This window comes from Diadema antillarum, unplaced genomic scaffold, assembly GCF_040938485.1.
Source record: "Diadema antillarum isolate AM-2024a unplaced genomic scaffold, OU_Dant_1.0 seq00001231_RagTag, whole genome shotgun sequence".
NCBI lineage: Eukaryota > Metazoa > Echinodermata > Echinoidea > Diadematoida > Diadematidae > Diadema > Diadema antillarum.
This window is the reverse complement of record NW_027272019.1, coordinates 120,315-140,604: the sequence shown is the minus strand read 5'-3', so window position 1 is coordinate 140,604 and position 20,290 is coordinate 120,315. Positions and strand designations below refer to the sequence as shown.

The following is a 20,290-nucleotide window of genomic DNA, read 5'->3' as shown; positions in this document are numbered from 1 at the left end:
CCGTGACACGCAAAATACCCGGATGTCCGACCATGAGAATACCTATACGTCCTTAATTCAAGCAAATGTGTCGTCAGACAAGATAATAGTGAGCCCTCTTCACTTGGTGACGAGACTTTCGAGGAATTCTGACCTCGAAGACTGACCCTTATTTGCATATGTATACAACATACACAGCCTTCCAGTGTGTGCAAGATATGCTGCATACATAGCATAGGATACAGGTGCACACACTGCGAACGAAGCGAATTCGTGCGTGATCGGGAGTTCAGTGTTCAGCAGGGTGATTCCGATTTGCGATTGAACGCACCCACACGGCACGGACGGCCTACTGCGCCTATTATCCTACATCGGCCCTATGTTATGATACATGGTACAGGTACTAGGTACAAAACATGCATGGTGTGTACGGAAGCAGAAGTTTGCTGGAACAGTATGGCATGAGTCATAATGTGGAACCAATCTACTGAATGTGAATTTTCTTCTTTCTGCGGAGAATAAGCCGTTAGTCAGATGTCACACCGTGACACATACTTGCATGAGGGATAGAGAGAGTACATGCAAGCTCGTGGTCCTGAGAAATTCTAGTTGGATATTACCCACGGAAGTGTCGTAAAAGTCCGGTGAATGAGAAAGTCGCGTTGAACGGTCGGTCCATATCGAGCGTGCTGCTTCAAATTCACTCCATAACCTTTCGGCTCGCTGGCGGCGGCGCTCTGTGGACCCAGTGCACTGCAGGGCGGTGGGGGATACCATTCCGTACAAAAACATGGCATCGATGCGGAGTTTAGACGACATTGATCTCTCGAGTTTGAGGGTGAGAATTAGCTTTCCTTTTGAATTTGCTTTAAATATACATGCTGCAATACGAGAACGTACAAGAAATAATGCACCTACCACATTCGATAGATGATTTTGCTCCTTTACTAGTAAACTCCTTAGTAAGTTAGTTGTGTAAATTTACTGTGACACACATACACAGTCACAGACACAGTCCACCGCCGCACACAGCAGCAGCACATACAGACCTGGCTGGAATTTGGCTAGGTGTTACTGTTATCTACTACTATTACATACAAAAATATCCCTAATGCCACACCTCTTCATGAGTAAAACTATCACTTGGCAGGTGTATTTTGTTGCAGTGGCTGAGTGAGTTCCAGAGATGGGTAGTCTAATCGGATGTCCGTCTAATCACCTTCAACAGACAACAACATTTTACAAAAGTTGTTATAGAACCTTACCGTAGTTATGGATAAACTCGGCTTAGCGGGTAAACTTGGGCTCGGCCACTTGTAATATGCGCGCTGGGGGCCGAGTTTACCCGCTACACGTAGGCCGAGTTAACCCATAACTACAGTATGTTGTACTAGTAGACATGGGTTTTCAAAGATCCTGCTACAATGTTATGTTTTGAATTTAATTTGTGAATAAACTGTGATGATGCTGTGAATGAATTTTTGTGTGGTTCCCAGCTACTGTGTACACCATGTATTTTTTTTTTTTATCATTAAGTCTGTAGATTTCTACAGATAGTGTAACTTTAAGTATATACTTGTATATTTCTTTTCTGCTGGTGTAAATTTATTCATTTTCTTGATAGACTAAATGTATGTAGCCATTTAAACTGATAAAGATTAAAAGAAAGAAGAAGAAGAAAGTTCAAGAATTGTCACAGAGCTGCCCCATGACAAACTGTCTTTCTTTGGCTTTTGGATTTCCATCCCAATGAAGAAACTGGTCTACGCCATTTGGTGATATAAACTTCAGTATGTTACCCGTAGTCATCACCTTCTTTCCCACCAATATGATAAGACGCTGATGTCCCTCAGTTGATAGCATTTGCGCACCTTGCAATCAAATGGCATTTAAGTTCATGTCCCAGTGAGTCTTGCTTGTGGAGCAATGCCGCAGTATACTTGTATGTGTTATCATGCCTCCCTCTCTAGCAAGTGGTAAAACACTGTCCCTCAGATAAATAGGACTTACAAATAGTATGTATGTAAAATTTGAGGCCCTTGAATGAGAGAGTCATGCATGATGTAGAAGAGCCCACTTTATTCCTTGCATGCATGTAGAAAGGTGCAAAACCAGTAGTTGTCCATACCCCAAATACACAATTATAGGAAAATGAGTGAGAGATGCCAACCACTCTTGATGCAATAGTCAGCAAAATGGTATCAACCAGGCACATTGTGCCATGTCAAGAAGAAGACTACTATGATTTAAATAGATCTAGATACTGTATTCATGAATCTCAGTGAAAGATCATGGGTCCAGATTTTGGGGTTCATACAAAATCCTGTACAATTGTATCATCCACTGATATCAAAGTGCAAACACTGTCTGTCTTTTATTCCATTATTTTTTACCCCAGTAAAATTGAGTGAATGTATTTCTACTCTACAGTCATTAACAAAGTTGATTGTGGCAGGCTTGGAAAAGGAAATGAAAGCCAAATCTTTAACAGAGCATTCTTGTATTATAATTCAAGAGCACACGAGCCCAAAATCTTGGTTTCAGGTACATTGTATATTAGTAGAAACATGTACTGTATATTATACCAATGTTGATGCCAGATATCGGTTATGAGGCAGTATTAAAATACTTTGTTTTTCCGTTGTGCATTAAAGACAAGTTGCATTTCAAGAGAGTAGTCATCTTTCTGTAAGTGTTCTGTGAACCTAAATATACAATGTACTTGTACAGAATCATTGAAGATTATGACACATTCTTTTCTTGATGTGCCAAGACAAAGGAAAGTCACACTCAAAGAATAGGGTCTCGGTATTTCATATTTATACCAGGGCTGTATTCTTGGTCATACACTGCATTTAAACATGTATGTGATGTTAAGATGATTGTGTCTTCATGTCAAAGTCGAGTTTGCAGACACTAATACAGATTGTGTGTAAATTTTACTGCATGTTGTAAAGCCAAGTTATTATAGCACTTGATGATTTTAAGGAGAAGAAGAAGAAGAAGAAGAAATGCACTTCATTTCTGTAAAGTGCTGAAGATGCATTGTAATCGTACAAAAGTGTATGCACATCTTTACAAGGTACAGTATACATTGTACAGTATAAACCAATTTACATGTGTGTACAGTGTACATTGTATTTCCCCTGCCAGTCGTGTGATCATCTATGCATAGTATGGGGTATGAATGAAAATGCATGTCCTGGGCCCCATTTCATGAAAAGTTGATATGATAGCAACTCTTGCTGGAATGGCAATTGTCATAGTAACGACAGGAATCCAGCTTCCTGATTGGCTGTTGCTATTGGAAGTTGCCATTCTAGCAAGAGTTGCCATCCTAACATCTTTTATGAAATGGGGCCCTGATCATATCATGTTCTATGTACCATCTACATACACATGTAGGCCTATGTTACAAGTAGAACATTTCTTACATTTTTCTACCCCTGGCTCAAATGAGCTTTCAGGCGATTACAGCCCCTACTTTAAACAGCCCCTACTTTAAACAGCAAGTCCCATCCATTCATCCCACGTACATGACACATATGGTACACATATTGTTACAGATGTCATCGAAGTGCCGTACATTGTGTGTGTGTGTGTGTGTGTGTGTGTGTACATGCGTGTGTGTAAATGTTTTTATATCACCAAATTATTAATCATTTTCTAAATTACAGACAGCTCATATAATCTTGAAAGAACACTATAAAATGTATGTTGTACAATGATGGCATGCATACTCCAGATGTGCCACATAACCTGTGACTCTATTGTCCTTGTATTGTAAAGTGACCCTTACCCGCACCCTGGGACACTTCCCCCTACTCCAGCCTACCCCTGTCACTGTCTGCTGTCAAGTAAAACAGAGCTCAGGGTACAGTGTGGTGGTCTAGCATGGGGGAGGGGGAGGGGGGTTGTGGAACGAGGAGCATTTAAGTCTGACAGCGCTTTCCCCATCACAGCTCCCCATTACAGGCCTGGCGAAGAGAGACGGGACAAAGACGTAGGGATGAGTCAAGTAGCCTGCCGGAATGCACCACAATTCTAAATGAAGCGCATCATTAGATTATCATGCTGCTTGCACGGCCACGTTATGGGGCATGTCTGTCATACAACTGTACATGGTGAACGCGTAATGTGCCCTACTTTCACCGTTGAGCCAAATTAAGATTTTGTGGCAGAGAATTAGCTTTGAGTGAGCAGCAAAGATGCATTCCATTTGATTCCACCCTCTGTTCAATCACTGATTCGTCTGTAATGAGCAGATTTCAACTGAAGCATTTTTTAAACTAGAGACAGGCATGATTGCAATTCTGTAGCGTGTACCAGTATCGGTGCATGGTGTTACACATACACTTGTAACACTCACAGTTAGGATTCCTAGAATTACGTTGAATTGTACAAATGCGCAGATTGTAATCTGATGATAGGAATGATGGTTTAGTGGAGAATAAAAGTCAAATTGACCTTGGGTCTGGCTTCTGAAATGATTCTCTGAAATACACGTAGTCTTCTTTGAATACCTCAAGGATCTCCTACTGTACAATCCTACACTGTACAAACCGTGAATGGTTACAAATAGTGTTTTTATGGTTACTTTAGGATCACGAGTTTTGATGGCCAAGTCAATGCAAACGTACTGGTACATAATATTGTGTGTACATAACAGTTGCATAGCTCTCTTGTGAAACCTGTGTATTGAAGGTGTTTTCCAAATGAGGCTACTGAAGAAAGGCCCGGCTAGCCTGTTTCTGAGTAGAAATTAATGTCCTTGTAATAATTTGTTATAATGTAGATGTTTGTGTATTTTCTGTCGCAGCATCTTGTGCAATCACATGTTGCAGAAGTTGCCACTTCTTTTATTCTAACCTTACAGTATATCTGTGGTATGATTTTGTTTACAATGTACATTGTACAATTGTACCTTGTGATATCTGCACACATTGTGGATGGATTATGAGGCACAATATTGTCAGGTTTTGTGTTCCAGTGAACTTCTGCTATACTGTAATCTAGATCCTTTACTGTACTGCATTACAGGTACAATGTACTGTATGCTATACAATATAATGTAATATGATACATTAAGAATTATTCGTTGATATACAAGTTGTAAGAAGACACTCTGGAATGGGGTACATTACAGCTGTACATGTCCTACAATTATGTTGTGTTTTGCTTTGAGCTTTCTTACAGTACTTGTTGAGGCTGTATTTGATTGCATGATAAAGTAGGCCTACATACTGTACCAGTGTAGAAAGCAAATTAATCTGGAAGTCTGTACAGTTTACTTGAGTTTACCAGAGGTTTCCTAGCAACTTTGGGCCCCCATCCATAATGAAAATGAAAACGAAACTAAAAGAAACATGGCTCAGAAAGCATGTTGCATGCCATTAAATACTTGTAGTTATTAAAGTCCTTACGTACAATTTATCTATTGTAAAGCCCGACGTGCCTTTTGAACGAGAGGGAAATACAGCATGTAAGTGTACATGTACGTACAGTACATGTGCAATGCATGATACAAAATTTATGTAAATCTATCCTCATAGTACAAGTGTATTCTATCTCTCACATCTTAGGCCAGCAGCTGCAGGACTTTGCATTTTGTTTAACTTGAATAGGGATATGTCACAGTGCTTCTTGCTTTATAATTGTAAGTTATGATCACCTACGTGTACTGTGATAAAGGCTTACACTGTACATGTTGTACAAGTACAAAGTACATTGATGTGTACACATACAGAACAAGTCCTTAAAGGGTGTGTACAGTTCTGGTTGAGGTGAGGATTTAGCTTTTAACGTTTTGCGAGATATTCAGAAACCACTCTCTGAGATGTCAAAGAACATGCAATTCTAAGGGGTGTCAAAAGCTTATTTGATGAAAATTGGTTTTGAAATGGCTGAGATATCCAAAAACAAGGTGAAACAAAGAGATCCTAATAAAAGGTATGGCCTGTAGTCTTTTATTATTATCACTTATTTGGATATCTTAGCCATTTGAAAACCAATTTTCATCAAATAAACGTTGAATCCTTCTTAAAATTACATGCTCTTTCATATGTGACCCGCTACAACAAAAGGATCCTAAAGTCGCTGACGGGTGAGCCGAGAAAATCGAGTTTGAAGTCAGCTCGCCAAAGTCTGTCAAAACGTTCGGATTTCTGTTTTTAACATAATTTTGTAGTCTAATGTATCTTCTATCATCTGCCGAAATTTCGAAGCTAAATGATCAAAGGAAAGGCCTGAAAATGGCATTTTTCCGGGCCATGCTTGGCTCACCCGTCAGCAACTTTAGGATCCTTTTGTTGTAGCGGGTCACATATTTCATAAAAGGTTTCTCATTATCTCACTTACGCTGTGTAGGAATGTTCAAAACATGAATCCCCACCTCAACCAGTACTGTACAGTCCATGTACTGTATGTCTTTATGATGTTGATCACTATTGATTTCATGACCTGGTATATTAAAAATCATTGAGTTGACAGTGTTATCTGTTTACCATAAAACTGTATTAAGAGGTCAGTGACTGTTCAGATGTACTAATTTACATTGTATGTAGATTATTGCAATCGGTAACCCGGATATTGGCCTTCTTCCCTATCACAGTGTGTGAGGTAATTTTCAAATTGCTGGTACTTGTACCAGTATACAAGTTGTGTACACTGTATGTACATTGTACGTACCCTCTAGTGCTAGAAAAACAAAAACAAAAAGAAAAGTTTTTCTCATCCTTTGCTGTCTTAATAACATTTCAAAAGGTTTCATATGTATAAATGATAACTGCAGTGTTACTCGTGGGTGACATTTTGATTGTACGTTTTGCGACAGTGAGAATAAAAAGATTGTTGGTAAATATTTCGTTTATTTCATCTTCTATGAAAGCTCAATTCGTGTTCCTGCAGCCCTTTACAGTACAAATTGTATGTGACATTTACTTGTAAGGATGCTACAATGTATGCTGCACATGATGCATGATGGTAATAAACAAATAAAAACAACATAAGCTACAGGTATGATTTCCAGATTGTTTTGGGATGATTCTTACATGTATTAACAATATTGAAGTGGACCTACACTGTGTACAAAAATGTGTAAGAGTATGGAGAGGGGAGTGGGGAAAAAAACAACACAATTTGAGGGTCTATTCCATAAGGCAGCCTTCCCTCTCAAAAACAAACAAACAAACAAACAAACTTGCACAAAACAACAACAGCAAAGCACACACACACACACACACACACACAGAAACCTGTATACACTGTATACTGTACAGTGTACCTGTCCAACATGAACATGTATACTGTTTACAGCACTCTGGAGCCATACATTATGTACTAGTACTTGGACAGGTTGTGTTTTTTGCTTGTGGCTATTCCTTTGTTCTCAGTAATGTACAGACTGCACATTTGTATGGAGACCCACTGTATTTCCACTGTGGTACTAAATGCATTGTCATTATCTGTATTAAATGAGGTCACTCTGCTATGCACAAAATGTGCTCAGTGTTTAAATACACAATGTACAGTACATTCATACATTGTAGCCTACTTTGTTCACTGTACAGCCGTATGATAATATCCAAGTGTACACAACAGTACCGTGGTACACTGAACATTGTAGACTGTACATTGTACCTGGTGAACGTACTACTGTACAAACCAGGGAGGTGGAAATTGTACAGTTAGTGTTCGAAGAGTGCAGAGAAATCTGTATTCAAAAACTGTTATTTCAGCATTTATTCTTCTTCCATGCATGTTATGAATATCATACATCATGGGTGATTCTGAGACACGTTTTAGAGGGATTATCTATAAAGCTTTTAATCTTAACAGCTCCTTCAAAGGAAGGAGACAGAATTTAGAGAAAGGAAAAGAAAGAAAAAAGAACTTCTGAGGAGTGAACTTTTCTTCCGCTGAGGCTTAGAAGGTGAAGACAGTGGATTGTAAACCCTTCCTTGCCAGGCAACATCTTGAGACATGCTAATTGAGGAGGGAGATTGTATAACGCTAATTAGGCCGCTGCGTTTCACAGATGTGGTTCTCTGAGGCAGAGTACTGTATGGAAGCCATATAGGAATTGTACATGAACTGTATACTGAGCAATTGTTACACCTTTGTACATAATATACACTGTGCAGTTGTACCATGTACTCATATAGGAGTGTGTGTGGGTGCCTGCACCATGCTTCTCAGGTACATGTAGACCACATTTGATGTGTGCTTTTCTATTGTACAGTTTGTATGACATGTGACTCTATCAGAGATTAATCTTTTGAAGGTTTCCATCTGCTGTACTTTCATGCCGAACAGTGTGAGAAACCAATACCAATCCTTACCCCCATCAACAACAAGTAAAACTGAATACTTTTCATTTCATTGCCAACAAGGTACAACATTGGTGTAGGCCTACACGTACGATTACTGTACCGGTACATTTAGCAACCTTACTGTACATACTGTACAGCCAGCTGACCGTCTGCAATCCACACATGTACAGCTGTAGGGTATTTGTTAGAAGCAACACAATATTTCAATGTACCATGGTACTGTGTACAAAGGCCCTACATGTATGTAGAATATTTTTTGTGAGGTTTCTATTTTCACTAATTTCACGAGTCGCATGCTATTCGCGAATGTAGAAATGTGCAGAAATATCAACTCTGATCCCGACATGTACATGTGACATGCATGCATACGTAATGTGTACATTTCTCCATTCAGACTGTCCTCCACAGTTGCGAATTTAACCACTCATGAAAAATTAGACTTGCTACACCTTGTAATTAATGGATTTACTATTGTACACCACATTGTATGGCAATAGAACCACAACAGTGCTCAGTGTATTGTGCACTTTTGATACAAATGTACAATGGTATACAGATTGGGATTAATTTTGTGTGTACAGGAGCCCTACAGTTACTCAGTATACAATGTACAGCATGATCATACATTGTACATTCCCACTTTGTTGTTTGCTGATTGTGTACTCAACACCTTTTTATGCTGGTTTTGTTGAGACAGTTCTTTTGTTTGTTTGTTTAATGAAGACACTCAAATTGTACAGCGTACAACTTTTGTATGCCACCAGTACATTGTATCCCACCACACCTTTTTGAATCATTTGTGTACACTGGATGTGGACCACCAGCACATATCAAAAGGAAGACTAGATAATCGTGATGTAGTGTACAGCCGTATGGGGAATGAAAACAAAGGTGATGCCTTTCTAGTTTGTGTGACCTTTAGCTGTTCAGGTGTAGACTTTTTCAAAGGAGTTTGTTTCTTTTATCATGGTGACCTCCATTTCCTGTCTACAGTCTCTTGTTCAAAAAGATGCATTCCATTCCTGGAAGTGATAGATTCTTGAGGAAGTCGAGGTTGAGTGTAGCTTAGCTAGAATAATGCATTGACCTTTGTAGTTTTGTGCAAAGGCCTACTGTTTGTACCTACATGATAGCAGTAAAATGGTGAAGCCTGTAACAAAGGCTATTACAAGATTGGGGAGGCATTGTATACAATCATGTAGGGAATCACTTCCTGTTTGCATTTTTGTGTGGGTGTGAGTGTAACCAACAGGTACATCTATTAGGCTACCATTAATTGAGTGTGTGTGTGTGTGTGTGTGTTTGTATTTGTACATTGTATGAGTATGCTTTCCAAGTATTGTGTGTGTGTGTTTGATGTGTCTGTGTGTGTTTGTACCAACTTTCGCATATTTTTGTGTGAAATTCTTACTAATTATCATTATTACATTTTTTGTAGATCTACATACTACATCGTTCTCTGTTTATTCTATTTTCATTCCAATCTTAAAAAGCCTTCAAGAAATGTGCTTCCAAATAAGTATACAAGAAACATCAAGGAATAAATGTTTGGATGTTTAATGATTTGTATTAACACCTCTGCCTTCAAATCAGACAGGCTCTGTTCATACATTGAGCCTGTGATGTGATATTATATAGTGGACTGCCGTTATAACGAAGTCCGTTGGACCGGCAATCTTCTTTCGTTATATCGAAATTTCGTCATGTCGAAATTTCGTTATGTTGAAATTTCATTATAACTGAACAAATAAATAATAAATAACAAAGATCGGATAATTTGCGGCCTGAAATTTTACTTCATTGTAACCGTGTTCGTTATAACAAGAGTGCACTGTACTAGACAATATTCAGAAATCATCGAATTGGGACAGCATCCCACACAAAGTTAAGAACAAGTAAATAAGCATACCTCACTCATCAGCTCCATCTTCTGCGCTGTATCGCAATGATATGGGAATCAATCAAGAAGCAGTACAGGTGCCTTAAAGGACAAGTTCACCTTCATAAACATAAGGATTGAGAGAATGCAACAATATCAGTAGAACACATCAGTGAAAGTTTGAGGAAAATTGGACAATCGATGCAAAAGTTATGAATTTTTAAAATTTTTGTGTTGGAACCGCTGGATGAGGAGACTACTACAGCTTGTGAGTCATTTGCGTACAACAGTATAAAGAAAATGTATAAGAAAATTCAACATATTTTCACTTTTTTCGCATAATAAAAGAGCACTTCACTTGCCTCTTTCTAAAGGCAGGGGGAATAATATTACCCATAACATTTGTTGGTAAGGAGTCAGGGGAATGTGTACTTTTTTCAAAAGATGGAATTTTGTGAAATTCTCTTTATATTTTCCTTATATTGTTGTACGCATGTGACATCGTACACTGCAGTAGTCTTCTCATCCAGCGGTTACTGCACAAAAACTTCAAAAATTCATAACTTTTGAATGGATTGTCTGATTTTCCTCAAACTTTCAATGATGTGTTCTACTAATATTGCTACTTTCTCTCAAACCTTATGTTTATTAAGGTAAACTTGTCCTTTAAATGTACACTTTGTAGACATTGCAAGTCAAGCTGCTTAGTTTTGCAATATCAATCATGAAAGTATGCTAGTACTGTCCTGCTATCACCTATGGTTTCTCTCTTGAGCAGGGATAGACAGTATATCCTGGTGTATGTCAATTGTTACCTGTATGTTAAACCATAAAAGAATATTGAATTGGTTGGTATGATATGTCTAGTACCTGAGCCATCACTACAAGCATCCAATTTCTTTTTCAACCACCCCCCCCCCCCCATAATTGCTGATTAAAGTTTGCAATGCTCACATTAATCACATTGGGAGACGAAGTTGTTGCTCGTGTGAGAATTAGACTTCTTCAGCGATGGAGGTCATTGGCTGGAAGAGGGCCAAGCTGGATGGACGATGGTGGAATTCTCAGCGAAAGTCTCCATCATCGGTGTCGGCCATCTTCTGCCCTCGACCGTTTCCACTTCCCATGCTCATTGCTAGCCTTGCCTCCAGCCTGAAAGAAAGAAAAAGAAATTTCTGACCTTCCTCTTGCAATGACTGAATTTCCCCTCCTTCCCGTTAGAGTGTCATATTTGATGGACCACATTTTCCTAGACCTCGACCCAAATTTATGGTGAAGTTCACCATATTCGAGAGCACAAATATGACTGCATAAACTTGTGTAATGAGCTCCTTATGTTTTATCCATGCTTTATTTTGCCTTTAGTGACTGACATCGTTTATGTAATGTTATTTTTTGTGTGTTTTCGTTCTTTTTATGCATGCAACTCTGAGACATCCTGACCGTTCAGGTAGCATTAAGTATTGATAGTAGAATGCCACTTCACTTAATGTAAAACCAATTTTGATTATAACTTTTACATTTACAGTGTAGGTCAGTTTGGTAAGTACATTCCTTTGTCTAAAATTGAGATGTGCGTGTTGTATAGTACAACGGACATTGAATATTGCAAGTATTGCTTGCTATTGGACACCCAAATTTTGTTGTGAATATCATTTCAGTTTGTGACATGCAGTATTCATTCTTTTATTTTATTTCCCCCATGCTTTCTCTGCACTGCAGGATCCGGCTGGAATATTTGACCTGATGGAAGTAGTAGGTAATGGTACCTACGGACAAGTCCACAAGGTACGTGCTATGACAAGTACTAGTAGTTTCGTGAAGCCATTAAAAAAAAACCCCAAATTTTATCTTTTTGGATTCCCCAACATTTATATGTTACACAAACACACACACACACAAAAGAGATGTTACTTTCCAACACTGTTTTCTGAATTTTAAAGAGGAATAATCCCAACCCCAAAATGACCAAAATCATCCAGTTAGTTAGAGGTAGTTTTGTTCATCACCTAACATTTAACACATTAGATTGTACACAAAAATGTGTGATGTACACTGTACCTACAAGTAGGTGATGTTTTCAGTTGTTACTTTATCAACTACAACCCCTTCTCCCATACAGTTTGTAGCCTTTAACTTGTTCCATACTGAATTCTGAAGTCTTCATAGACTTGATGCTTAGGCCACCAGGTTCCCGTAGGGAATGGGTTAAGTTGTTTAACACCACAATAGTTCAATGTCAGTGATCACATATTTTTTTTTTCGTTTTAAACCAGGAAATAATTTTGTGAAGATTCATGTGTAGGTCAGAGGGAGAAGCGTGAGGTTTTGACTCTATTTTAGGGAAAGTCGACTTGGACGAGGGCAAGATAAATTGCTCCATTTTTAGGGTGTCCATGCCGAGGATATGTGACAATAATTCTTCTAGTCTTCTCTTTCCCCCCTCATGTGCCTCAGATTGCGATTTCGTCACTCTATTCCAAAATAGGTCTTTCATTAGGAAAGCTTCCCCTTTCAAATATAATTTTGACAAAATTTGCCCCTTCTCTCCATAAATCGGTACCCTGGACACGATCATTGCTGCTGCGTTGAAAAAATGCAGGCTCTGTTCAGGAATAAATAGTTCTACTTTAATAGCCGAGCTTGGCTGGGCATCAGCGCTGCTCTGCAGTAGACAGGGCCTATCTAGCATGTCGACTGGCTGTCCCACCAAATTGTCAAATGATTTGGCTCTTGTTTAGACGTGATTGAGGCAATCATGGGGGCGGAAACTGCCCCCGAGAAATAGAAGAGCATGGTTTGGCAAGTCTTCACGGGTTTTGTTTATACTGCATTTTCTTTTCAGTGTTTTTTCCCCTTCATTCTCTCCCCTTAATGTACCGTGCGATTCTCTCAGTCTGTGAAGAGCGATTCAACGTGTCGTGAAGATGCCACAGTACAATTGTATGTCATAATATTGCGGAGAGACTGAATTTTGGACTGCTTATATTTCATTAAATCTGCAAACACAAAACAAAAAAGAAATGCAAATACCCCCCTCAAAAAAAAAAACACACACAACAAAAATACAACAAAATTGCCAATTCAAAAGATGAACATTAACTTAACATGCCTGAATTGTGTTGCCAATTTACAGATCAATTATATATTTGGCAATATTGAGACTTTTTATGATTTTGCAACTGATGATGATGATGATAATGATAATCATAATAGTAAAAATAAAATAATAATATTATTATAGATGAAAATAATGAATAACATTTATATAGCACTAAATACTAGCATTTCTAACTGATGGAAATATATATGACAGAAAAATGACTCAAACCAGAAAAGGTATATTCTGTTACATGTTATGAAATATCGATAATGAATGGCAAAACTATTGACAAAAAGGTATAGCTCCAGACCAGAGGAATGTGGGTCCTGGGAGCAGTGCGTGATGGATTATAAAAGGGATGGTATGGTTGGGGTTGAGATCGGGCTAAAGGTTTCCAACTTTTTTTGTGAGGTAATGAGAATCCTCTTATGAGGTGTGAAAGAGTGTATGATATAAAGGAGGAATTCATAGGGTATTTGATGAAAAATCAGTTTTGAAATGGTTGAGATAGCCAAGATTAAAAACACTTTGTTTTCCTTTGTTTTTGGATATTCAGCCATTTAAAAACTCATTTTCAACAAAACAGACTTTGAATACCTCTGAGAATTGTATACTCTGCAATATTTCATATGATTTAAAGTGATTTCTAATTATCTTGCGAAAAGTAAAAAATCTGAATCCCCCATCTCAACAGAAACTATAAATATCCCTTTAAGATGTACAAAGTGTATCCTGCCAGTCACCAGGGGTGCTATATGTATACCATAGCACTAGCATGCATGTCTAAACTTTGTATCAACTGCTATTACAGGAATCATGATGTTATTTTGAAGAGGGAGAGTTTGGTTGGCAGAGAGAGAGAGAGAGAGAAAGGGAAAGAGAACGAAGCAAGGAAGGATGATTATAGCTACTGTTGTCATGGCGATTCGTGTGCATCAGTCTGCTCTTGAGATGTCAAATTCTCTATGAGTGTTGACGTTAACGAGAGGTGATGCCGTGCTGAGTAAGACAGCACACAAAGGGCTGGCATGCATGTAGTAGGTCAAATATGGCACTATCTAACCCAGCGTTATTTATAGGGTGTTCATGTGCTCACGTTTTAGCTAAGTATAGCAGTCAAAGTTTACAACTCCCGGCAGTTTAAAAAAAAAAGGGGAAATTAAGTCACGCATGATGATACACTAACAGGAGAAGAAAAGAAATGATGAAATTGGCATGCTTGTGATCAAAATCATGCATCTTAATTTGGCAGTATGCTTGAGTCATAGTTGTGACGCTTTCAGCCCTGTGTTTGCAAACTGGAACGTTTTTAGTACCGGTAATTCAGATTCTGGAGTGAAATGCAGTCATTATTCAAATTGGGAAAACTACATGCATCCTTTAATAAACACTGCTATTATATCTTGCTCCTTGTTAACAACTCCGTGTGTTTATTGTAAAGTGCGTAGCCCCCCTGTGCATAGTTCAGCCCTGAATGGGCTACATTGTTTGCCAAGATTAGTGCGATAAGGGTCTATTGTTAAGAGGCTAGAGGAGTATTGGGCATAGTGTTTGCATTCTTAACTGGGCTTCACGACCACAGGAAGTGCCTTGACAAGTAACCCAGGCCAAGTTCAGACGTCGTCAAGGCTCACTGGGGTATTGATCCTGCGAGCTGCCAGAGTTCAGAAAAGGCATGCAACCCTTTTCTGACCGGATGTCATTCTCTGAAGGGGGCCTTGGGCTTTAGATTCCAATCGGAAACTGACCTGCAGCATGTCAGTTTAGAATCATTCACACCATATTTGACAGGATTTGAAGACAGGTGAATACGATTCAAAGAATAACACTGAACAAATGGTATCATGCATAACTGACGGCTAAGGGGATGTCAGTTTCTGTACATGTCTTTATTGTTTGGTCGTTAATTCATGGGGTTCTTTTGCAAGTGGTTGAGAAAGTGTGTGGTTTTCTTTTACTTGAAGGAGAATTCCAGACCATTTAAAAGTTAGAAAAGATAGATTAAAGTGATATAAGCACAACAGTGGAACTTTGATCTTTATCAGGTAAAAATGAGAGAAGTTATAAGATTGTGATATTTTGCTGATTATTGGAAAAAAGTTTTTGAGCAGTTGACATGAACATGCAAATGAGTGAGCGGATATTGTCATCGCCTCACAATTTTCCGTTAATCGTCTGAAAAAGAAAAGACCGAGCAAACTAATGAAAATTAAATTCTTCTGCTTCAGAAATATTAAACAGTATTTTTCCTCCCTGAATAACTTCAAAATAATGATCTGTCAGATAATATCTTTGAGATTGGGACACAATTGCATTTAAATTTCAAAATTTTGTGTATAACCCGGCTTTCAACTTTCGTCTTTAACACTGTGATTCACTCTCAGCGAGATATTACAATCAAAGATAAAAACAAGCGCTTTAGGCAAAATTCTAATGTGATTAGCAGTGGTATGCGTATTAGCGCCATTTTACAAAGCAAACTGCTGGATTTTTTGCCCAGTGTATTATATTGTATGTGACCGTATAGAGGGAATTCTGTATCCCCCCCCCCCCAATAAAAAGAATGGAGAAAATGAAAGGGAGGCAGAAATCACTCCATACGATCATGTAATATACTGTACATGGTGAGCCCAGCGGTTTGCTTCCTAGAATGGTGCCCATATGCACGCCATTGCAAATACAATGCACTTCATTGCTTACTATACATGTTTTAAATGTATTAGATTGGGTTAGTAATTCATCTTTATAGCACACACTTTTGGGATCTTACATGTTTTAGTTACAGTGCACTGTCAAGCAACTAAGAGACTGTTGGAACGTGCATTATAAATGCTTTTATTTTTGCAGATCACAATGTGTATGTGTGTGTGTGTGTGTGTGTATGAACGTTTGCGTGCGTGTGTTGTGTGCGTAACTGATAGAGATGTGTGTGACATTGATGTATCAGGTGCGTTTTTGGCAAATGCCTCTGTGCGTGTGTTTGTGGAAATACATTGTATGATGGATGATCCAAAATGGTATCAGATGGCTGGAGACTGGTATGCAATCCCGACCCTTTCTGCTGCACATTGCCCATGGACACAGCTCTCAACAGCCATCCTGTTTGTAACCTGAGAAGTGATAAGAATACCAGCTTCTTTGTCCAGGGATAAGTCAACCTCATCCCCAGTGTGCTTGTTCATGCGCCTGTTTGATTAACGAAGGGCCGCTGGGATATGTTACACAAGGAAAAAGGTGTTATTCCAGATTATGTTATAAAGCCACTGTTTACCACTGGGAGTAGTGATTTTAAAAAAAAATTGAATCGTCACATTTGATGCATATAGTTCAGTTGTATCACAAAACATCCTGCCAAATTTGGCAATAGAGCTGCAAATACAAGGAGATATCACTAAGTTTCTCAATAAATCATAATTGCAAATGGTTTATTCTGGGAATTGTGGAAATGATTTTAGTACAACTATTGTTCACATTTTGTATATTTAACAATACTTAACACTGATTATATTGATTAACATTTTTATGTTGGTTATATCTATCCCTAACTCACATTTTAGAACTATTTTGAAGTGCTAAAGCTGGGTTCTTTTTTTCATCTGCAAATGATAAGTACTGTAAAATGAGGAATGTTCGCATGCATTTTAATTTCGCGAATTTCGCAAGAGCCAAGATTTGCGAAATCAAAATGCACGCGAAAGTTCTTGTTTACACTATATGCATGGAATGTTAGAGACAACAAGGGAAAATTTCATGCTGCACAAAAGGCTGTTGACTCCAATTCGCGAAAATTTCATGCTGCGAAAATATTGTGTTTTACTGTAGTCTTCAAGGGAGAGTATTCCTTTAAAGTGAAAGAAATTGTACAGAGGAGCAGCCATTTTGATACTTCGGGAGGAGTATACTTTTACTGTCTGAGTGTTGATCAGTTACTAGGCACAGCAGCAGCATATGGACAAGTCAAGATGAAAAAACAAACAAACAAACAAACAAAAACCCCTCAGATGTTGTTAAAGACTCCCCAGCATACAAATTCTATACAACGTAAAATTTCTTATTTCTTGGGTTCATTAGATACCACAAATTTTCGTGAATGTTCATCAAGAATTTGATACCACTGGTCATTGATATTTTTGTCTGCTTAAGGTTCTTATGATGAAGTCCTCCAAGCATCTCTGTTAGAATCATGATGAAAAAGTTTCAGTTGAGAAAATGGTAAATCAAGTGATATTCTTTGTGTGAAACAAGGCAAATCTACCGCCGCGAGCCACATCAAAGCCAAGATTCTTGCATGACACAATGTTTGCTGGATTATCAATGTGCAAATTTTCATAACTCTTGAAATATTTGAGATTTTGTTGTTGTTGATATCATATCCTGTTTTCTGTCATTGCATCACTGTAATGAAAGTATTGACATCTACACAAATTCCAGGGATACTTTCTTATCTGAGATGGCAAAACAAAGATTATCCTCTCACAGTCTTTACTACAGTATGTTTTGTAAAGTATTGTAAGCTGATGTGTGGATTACACCCTGCATTAAACATTATCAAGTTGTATCTCTTTGATTTCTCATTCAGAAATGCACGAAACATGAAACTTGTTCAAAATCTTTTTTTTCTCTTGTGTTTACATTACACTGTAGATGCTACAGTTTTGTTTTGTTTTTAATGATCTACACGTAGCTCTGGGCTCTTTTGTAGCTCGTTGAGTTCGTAATTGGTTGGTAGGCCTTGTAAATGATATGTGAGACGCATCTGTTCAGAGTGTATCGAATGAGTCTTTGTATTGTAAGGAACGGAAGAGAAAGGATTTCTTCGAGTATCGGAAGGACATTAATATGGCTTCTCTGGAGCATCAAGGAAACTTTCCCACACAATATCTGTTTGGTCTTTGTTTATTAGTATCTTTCTCTTCTCATTTCTTGCTTTGTTCATGACCAGTACATGCAGTGGATAATCCATTATTAATTGATGTGCTAACAATTGGCATATTGTTGATGAGTGCCATGTTATACCCTTGTTAGTATTTTAATGAAATGAAAGGAAAAGAAATATTAGTTTAGCTGTAAAGAACCAGTCTGGCATGGCTGTATTCGAATTGATGGCCTGCTGTAGATCAAAGTAATGTGTAGTGTCCTTTCCAGTGGATAAGCTTGCCTGTGCGTACGTGTATGCTGTATGTGTTGCTGTTTGTGTGTTTTTATGTGTTGAGATGCAGTGTACTGAGTATGTTTAGATATGTACGTGGAGAGAGATAAAGAAATAGAATGAAGTCTAGCATGCCTTGGGGAGGTTCTAGTGCATAGGGCCTACACGATGTCTTGGTGTGGTTGCTTTGGCAGGGAAGACATCCTAGTGAATGGTACAGATGTACCTTAACAGTATTCTGCAAGACTTGATGTCTTTTTATCTTGTAAAGTTTGTAGTGGCACATCAGTGTTTGTTTTATTCTAACTATGGCCGCTGACGCGTGACCTTTACAACATTTTCTAGTGGCATGTCTTTGTTTTTGTTTTTATCATTCATTTTGTTTCCCATCCCCTGCTGCTATCTAACCCACTGTATGCATTCTGTCGCCCTGTCGGTTATTTCCTGTTTGAGCTGTTTGTGTAATATAGGCCTACCTGCAATAAACTGAACAGGGTGAGCAAAAGATGTGCAAATTTTTCTATGGCTCATTGAATGCCTGCACTTTAAAGGTGTGATAATGATCTCAAAATCATTTCAACTATTTGTACACCTTGTAGTTCTTTGTGTAAATTTGTTCTCCCCCCCCCCCCCCACAAAATTCAAACAATGAACTTCAAACAGCAACTCCAAGTGTTGCCACACTGTCCTTCAACTGCCCATGTGATTAGTCAAGGACTTGATCATGAAACCAAAACCAAAACCAGTGAATTTAAAGAGGCATGTCTACATTTCATGAAGTTGGCACGGTACAATAAGCACTTTTGCGATAATTGACTAGATCATTTCTGTAGACACGTACTCGCCGAACTGACAAATTCCTGTATGAATTGATTTGAGTAGAGTATTGGAAAAAATTATGAGTGATGATGTATCTTCATGGCATTCAATGGGCTTTGCAATCCTAGTCATTGCAGTCCTGTAACTATGCTGGAATTGTGATTATTACTAAATAAAAGTGATACTACTGTAATGATAAAAACCTATGCATGTACATATGTATGTATGTATGTATACATGTATGTATGTATGTATGTGTGTATACAGTGTACATGTGTGTACAGTGTATGCTTGCATGTACAGCTTATTATGTGTGTATGTTTTATGCGCAAGTGTAGATGGACAACCCTTAAGACTGCCAAGTTTGTCATAAATTTTGAGTAATTGTATCCACTGGTGAGTACAATGGTACTGCCAATACTGTAGGCCTACTTAGATTGTAGAGTAAGATAGGGTTTAGGGTAGTGATAATATATTTTAAAACATTGGGTAGAGTAAAGATCAATTTATTCAGGCCACTCATGTCTTCTCCCACCCACCAGGTCCTTAAAGGTCCTGTTTACCTTTGGGAACAGTGATTTAAAAATTTTTCAAGATATGACATTTTATGCATTGTGTAGGTCTATTGTGCCACAGAACATCCTATCAATTATCATATAAAATTTTCGCGATAAAGCGTGAAATATTAAGGAGATATCTGTATTTTTCTCAATAAAACGTAACTAAACGGTTTAGTCTTGAAACATTTTTATTATAACTATTGTTCACATTTTGTTTTCTACAATTTAGAAATAATTATTTAACAATACTTAACATCAATTTTATCCATTCAAATTTTTACAGGGGTTGTTTCTATCCCTAACTCACATTTTAGAACTATTTAAAAGCACTAATGCTGGGTTTTTGTTTCATCTGCAAATGGTAAATTATGCCTTTAAAATCAAGTTTGAATAACAGTGGTTCACCATTTTAGTTTATGCTGAACAAAGGGTCACTTCGAGAAAAATGACATTATGATGAGACATACATAT

At 38.0% G+C, this 20,290-nt stretch overlaps 1 protein-coding gene across 5 annotated transcripts in view; it reads left to right on the top strand.

The window, feature by feature from the left end:
• The first annotated feature begins 380 nt into the window (after nt 1-380).
• LOC139745040 (mitogen-activated protein kinase kinase kinase kinase 4-like) overlaps nt 381-20,290 on the top strand; it is a 132,570-nt gene continuing 112,660 nt past the window's right edge. For all 5 annotated transcript variants that reach the window (XM_071655457.1, XM_071655456.1, XM_071655454.1 and 2 more), the window contains exons 1-2: nt 381-817; nt 11,911-11,976. In XM_071655457.1, coding sequence (XP_071511558.1) covers nt 770-817; nt 11,911-11,976 — 114 coding nt within the window. In that variant the 5' untranslated portion in view covers nt 381-769. The remainder of the gene's footprint in view (nt 818-11,910; nt 11,977-20,290) is intronic.